Raw genomic sequence first — 6,566 nt, 5'->3', positions numbered from 1 at the left:
TGTGCCACCAAATTCCCAGCTTACTTCCTCTGCTGGCAGCCCACAGGTCACTGCGACTTCACTCATCCAGTACTCGGCAATGAGCATTCCCTGGGGTCCCCCAAAGCCCCTGAAAGCCGTGTTGGAGGGTAGGTTGGTCTTGCACAACCGCCCAGTGCCCCGGATGTTGGGGATGTTATAACAGTTGTCCATGTGTAATAAGGCTCGTTCCATTATCTGAAGCAGAGAAAACCAAAATGGGAGAGAGCGGTGCACTGTATTCATTGGCTCCTCAAAATCGGGAGGTGGAGGGCTGCACCCATCCTTGCCTTTCCCAGTCCTGCGGGTCACTGCCCCTCCTCAGGCCCAAATTCTTTCTTCCCTGGTACTGAACAGCCTCCTTACTGGACTCCTGGCCTCTGCATCTCTCCCTCCTCTTATCTCTGCCTCAAATTAAAATATAAGGTCATTTCAGGTCAACCTCTTGCTTAGGAATGACACTTGTTCTCTTCAGAGTAAAGTCCATACATCTTTCTGCATGGTCAAGACTCTTTAAGACTTTTCCCCAATATATTTTTTTATCCTCTCTTCTGACTACATGTTACTCTCACCTGACATGCCCCCGCTCCCACTTTACCCACCTACCAACATCCTCATTCAGCTCCTCCCTGGGGAAATTTTTTCCAGACTCCCTGCTTAGGACTGGTCACTTGCCTCTAAGAAAATATTGGTGATTTTATGAATTAATTTTAATTTTGTTTAATGTTTGCTTACTTTTTTGAGTGAGAGAGAGACAGAACACAAGTTGGTGAGGGGCAGAGAGAGAGGGAGACTGAGAATCTGAAGCAGGCTCAAAGCTCTGAGTTGTCAGCACAGAGCCTCATCGGGGTGTGAACTCACAGACCTTAAGATTTTAACGTGAGCCGTAGTCAGATACTTAACCAACTGAGCCACCCAGGCACCCCTGAATTATTTTTAAAGTAGTTTCTTGGGTCACCTGGGTGGCTCAGTCGGTTAAGCGTCCAGCTTTGGCTCAGGTCATGATCTCACGGTTCGTGGGATTGAGCCCCATCTCGGTCTCTGTGCTGACAGCTAGCTCAGAGCCTGGAGCCTGCTTCAGATTCTGTATCTCCCTCTCTCTCTGACCCTCCCTTATTCCCACTGTCTCTCTCTGTCTCTCAAAAATAAAAAAAGAACATTAAAAAAATCTAAAAAACAATAAAGAGGTTTTTTCCCCATTGAAGTTCTATGGCAAATAGTTTAAAGAGTCAAATACTTCATGGGGTACACTTTTGAAACATGCATATCTTGTACTTTCACCCTTAAGTAATGATTGGGATATATATAGGATTCTAGGTTGGAATGAGGTTTTCCAGTTTCCCTCAGCACTCTGACGGCATTTTAGTAGTACATTCAAGCTTTCCAGCTGGACAAATCCAATCAATGTCTTTCCAATTCTTAAAAATAGTTGTGTTTTTCTCCTCCCTGCTAGTTGTAAAATCTTAATCTCCAGGTTTCTCCAAGTTCACAGTGATATAACTTAGTATTTTTTCCATTGTGCTTGTTACTATACAGACTCTGTTAATCTTAAAATGTATGTTCATTAGTTTGGGGATATTTGAGTTACTTCTTGATCGTTTCCTCCTCTCTCTTTTTTCCTTTCTTTCTGAAACTTCTTTTATTTGGGTCGCTGGACTAGTCCTCCAATTTTCTTGTGTTCTCTTTCCTATTTTTCTGATGTCTCCTGTTTGCTTGGGGAGATTTGCTGAAATTTCTTTCAATCCTTTTGCTTTCAGAGTTTCAGTTCACCAGAGTTCATTTTTATTCTCCGACTGCTCCACGTATATGATATCCTAGTCTTTCTTGAAGGTGCGATAACTCATCTCTCTGATGAGATCAATGGCAGCTTTTATTTGTTTCACTTTGGGCTTGGTTTACTTCCCCATGTATACCCTCTCCTCTCCCATGGGCTATTTTTTGTGCCTTTGATTATTTTAGTCTTAGTCATCCTAGATGATTTTAGTATGTCTCAATTAATTCCATTTGTGCTTTCCCTTAGCACTCTGTCTAACTTGTACTTCTATTTCATTTTGTCTTTTATTATCTGTCACCCCACCATACCATGAACTTCCTGGGGGCAGGAACAATGCCATATCTTCTTCTTTATGTTGCCACCCTAGGCACTCAATAAATGTTTGCTGGATTGAATTTAAAAGCTTCTAGGATCTTTGGGGACAAGCACTGTATCTTTTTCAACCTGATTTTCCCTACAACACCAAAAGGCACATGTTGTAAACGGTGAAAATACTAAATGTGTTGCTTTTTTGGAGCAGTTTTCATACTACATCTAAAGTGTGAAGTTTTCTACTGGAGCCTGTTAACCCCTAGCAAAGGGGAATGGCATGAAGAGTGGGGGCTCAACGGGAACTTCTGTTTTCCCCGAAATTTTTGACTTACTTTAACAAGAAGAATCTATGCATTTGTAACTGGTATGGTTATGAAATTAACCTTTTAAAATATATATAAAGTAGTACCACAAAGCTAACTGTTAATTTCCAAAATTAACAAAGAGTTAACAAGAATTAACAAAATTTCATGTCTACCCAAGATTAGTATGAGAATGTTCAAAGTGGCCTTATTTACAAAAGCTAAAAACTGGGAACAACTCAAATGTCTCTTAAGTGGTGAGTAGACAACAAAATATGGCCTAGCTATATAATGAAATGTTATAAACAGAAAAGAATGAAAGACTAATGAATCTTAAAACATTTTTCTGAGGGACGCCCGGCTGGCTCAGACAGAGGAGTGTGCCACTCTTGAACTCGGGGTTGTAGAGATCACTTAAATAAATAAAATTTTAAATAAATAAATAATCAATCCTGAGGGGAAAATCCAAACGCAAAAGATTCCATAGTATACGAGTCAATTTATATGCATGAACTAAAAGAGGAGAATCTATAAAGACAGAAAGTAGGAGGGTGGATGTCTGGGCCGGATAGGGGGTGAGAATAGGGATCACTTTGGGTGATGGAAATGTTCGAAAACTACATTATGATAGTTGCTACATAATTCTTCAAATTTACTAAAAACTATTAAATTGTATATTTCAGTGAAACAGTTACTAAGAAAAGGAAGAAGAAAGAAACTCATTACTTAAAATTCAAGCATTGCAAATATGTGTTACACAGAAAATGACAGTGAGTCTCCCCCCTCCATCCCATCCAATCACTGTTTAGTGTATGTTCTTTTGGAATTTTCCCTGCACATCATCATATCTATACTACATATATATGTATATATATGTACATGTACCCTGTATAATACATACCTGTATATGTATTATAGAGATATATTTTCATTTTACATACACATACACATAATGCCACCATACTCTGCATAAAGTTTTGTAACTAAATTTGCTTGCTTGGCAAAATATCTTGAGAAATAAGGAAGGATTTCTTTTTTTTTCTTAAACAAGACTTCATCTCAGACCGTGAGATCATGACTTGTGCTGAAATCTGATGATGCTTAACTGATTGAGCCACCCCGACACCCCAAAGGAAGAATTTTCAAAGAGCAAAGTAATAGGATTATCTTTGTGCTTCAGAGATTAACCAAGGGTGGAGAACCTGAAGGTGGGGACAATCGGGAGGTCACTGCAGTAGTCACAGGCAGGAAGTGAGGAGGCCTATGCTTCTATGGTTGTGGGACCCACCCTTGACCTCCCAGTCACCACTCCCAGGATGCAGGGGTGCATCCTACTCACATGCTGGGAGAGATCCATGCTGTTCCCCGCATTGCTGTAGTGCTCCACCTGCAGAGCCACAACCCTCCCGGTCTTCATGAAGCCAACCTGATGAAAAGGAGAGTGATTTCTCAATAGTCCGCTTCCTCTGCCTAGCTCTATACATCCCTTCCCACCTATGCCACCTGGAGGAAGCCGAAAGAACAAGACGTCACACCATGTAAATGAGGTCACCCAAGCTTAACAGGTCAAGTAGAGAGAAACTAACATCTCTCCAGTGATGATCCATGGGTCCTCAACCCAGGACACACCTTCTCCCCACACTCCCCCTTCCTTCTACCTACACTGGCTCTGGTTCTATGTCAGGGAGTGAAGAGGCAGAGAGGGGAGAGCTGGAAAGAGAAACAGAGAGATACTGGAGAGGCGCCCACACCTTTTGGCCAGCAAGCCAAAACAAGCAGGAATGTGCTTTCATGTCCCTGACCTTATGTAGCCATCAGAACAATTTTACAGGCCATTTCATAAGTGGGGACCTGGGACATTCTTCAGGACCACAAGAATTTGGGAATTAGGGAAATAGAATCCCTTTGGGGGAGTTCAATCATGAAACAAAATGAGAAGAGGTCAAAGGGGGAATGTTCAAAGCCAGCTCATGGAGAGAAAGGCTCTCAGAGTGGGATGGGATAAGTTATACTGGTGTTTAGAGGGACAGGATGCATGGTCATCCATGGAGACCCAGAAAAGGGACCACCACACACAGAGCAGGCGCCCACCCTAACAACCTGGCAGTTTTATTTCTCACTGTAAATTACTAAGTAGTCATTTTGGCCTTTACATCCGGCTGTGAACACATTGACATTAGGTCATTCTGCAGGATGGATTTACCCAGGGCTGCTAAAAAATTGTGCTTCTGAGCCTGAATGGAGAAAACTTGATGTGGGCCAGAGAAAATTCAGGAAAGGCATAAACACCACACTGCGACCTCACTTGGGAGGTGGTCCCCAGCATCACCCCTCTAGGTTGCTGTTGGCCAATTGAAACTTTTCTAGTTGTTATTTCTTCTTTGAAATTCTACAGGTAGTCATGAAAAATGTTAAGATTACATCCCAGGATCCCTGGATCCCTGGATCGTCATCTCTAAGTTTCCCAGTGAGATGGCACTTCCCTTCCCACCCCCAACGTAGCTTGTGACATCTAGAACCTTGTATCTGGCCAAGAAGGGGTGTCTGCCACCAGTTATCAGCATGTCCTCATCACGATCCAGCATGCAGCGCACGGGGCAACCAGTCCTAAGGGAGGCATCAGAGGGTTAGAACCCAGGAGCCCCTGCAACAGCCCAGTCTTTGGGTCCCAGGGATGAAAACAGCCTGGAGACTCCTTTATCCACCTGGCACACAAGGAGACCCGGGGCTGAGCTGCTTTGTTGTCTAGTTAGTGTGCTGGACACATGGGGAATACAAGGATATGATGGGTGCCCTTGTCTTTAGAGCCTCACAGCCAGGCAGGGGAGACAAAATATGGACCCATGCATCAAACACAAAGAAACAGGTGGTGTTCCCCTCACCTCAATGCCCAAGGGTCCTAAACACAGAAGGCTGTGAAAAATCAAAGCAAGGGGAATCTACTTCTAAAAGGGAGAAATCCAGAAAACCTTCCTGGCAGAGGCAGCCTTATTCTCCTTCCCTGAACTGGCTAGGAGGACTCACTTGTATGCAGCCAGGGCCACTGCTGTGGACACCACGATGCTCCGGGTCTCTTTCCCCCCAAAGCCCCCTCCCATTCTCTTCACCCGGACCAAAATCCGGTTTGCCGGAACCCCCAACATGTTTGCAACAAAGCTCTGTGGACAAAAGAAAAATTATTTGCACTGAACGCATCATCGAGGATTTACTTCAGCCTCACCTTGAGCCTACCCACCTCCCATGAGCCTAATTACTGCTGTGAATTCTGAAATTCCTTGATTCCAGAATCTCCCTCACCTCCCCAGGCAGCCCTTGAGCTCATGTTGCTGGAGTCAAACACTCATTCATCACTGCAGACTCAATTCAGACACTTATTTCTAACCAGTGGGGCAAGCAGCTGGCCACAGCAGACTTTCAGAGCCAAAGATCATTCCATTTAGCCAGGCTCAGATGAGTTGTGGGGGTCGGACCAGCTGCCCGAAACGCCGGCCACCACTGTCGCCTTACCAGTAATAGAGAAATGGACAATATTTGAGCTGCCACAGATAATTTAGTGGTCTCTGTGGGTATCACTAAACCCATCACCCACGTTTTACAGATGAGGAGACTGAGATCAGCTATGATTGGACCAAGGGCATAGATCTCACTGGAATAATAAAAGCTAACACTTACTAGGCGCTACCTTGTTAGTAAACATCTAATCGTTACAACACCTTACCAGGCCCATTTTGTGGATGAGAAAACCAAGATAAGTTCCAGAGCAACTCAGTGACACCGGCTTGTTGGTTGACAGGGTCTGGCTCAGGGCCACTACCTGCAAATCCCCTACAGGACCAGCCCAGATCTCCTTCTTCCCATGTCCCACATCGCCAACCCCTACTCTTCCAGATGCCTCCCAGTGCCCTCCACAGGCCCTGGAGCTGACCCCCAGGATGACTACCTGGGTCTTCATGGTGTTCTGCGTAGACACAAAGAGCTCCATCTCTCCTGCCTCACCTTTTGGGACAGCGATGGTGCAGTGAGTCTCCAGGTAGAAGTGCTCTTGGCCACCGATGTGCAACTCACCTGGGGAGGCAATGCGACCCCCATGGTGAGCCAGACTTTGCTTAAGGAGAGTGCACTCACCCAGGGCCCCGGGCAGGAACCAGCTGCTCCCAGAC

The 6,566-nt window shown here is 44.6% G+C and overlaps 1 protein-coding gene across 1 annotated transcript in view; it reads right to left on the bottom strand.

Annotated features, from left to right (window-relative positions):
- The window catches only part of LOC115290732 (xanthine dehydrogenase/oxidase-like), a 64,203-nt gene that overhangs the window by 12,997 nt on the left and 44,640 nt on the right, over positions 1–6,566 (bottom strand). The window contains exons 18-22 of the mRNA XM_029938557.1: positions 6,347–6,471; positions 5,431–5,564; positions 4,926–5,013; positions 3,746–3,832; positions 25–216 (exon numbers count right to left, since the gene is read on the bottom strand). Of these exons, the coding sequence (XP_029794417.1) occupies positions 25–216; positions 3,746–3,832; positions 4,926–5,013; positions 5,431–5,564; positions 6,347–6,471 (626 nt within the window). The remainder of the gene's footprint in view (positions 1–24; positions 217–3,745; positions 3,833–4,925; positions 5,014–5,430; positions 5,565–6,346; positions 6,472–6,566) is intronic.

This window comes from Suricata suricatta, chromosome 4 (assembly GCF_006229205.1).
Source record: "Suricata suricatta isolate VVHF042 chromosome 4, meerkat_22Aug2017_6uvM2_HiC, whole genome shotgun sequence".
Taxonomy (NCBI): Eukaryota; Metazoa; Chordata; class Mammalia; order Carnivora; family Herpestidae; genus Suricata; species Suricata suricatta.
This window is presented reverse-complemented; position numbering and strand designations above follow the sequence as displayed.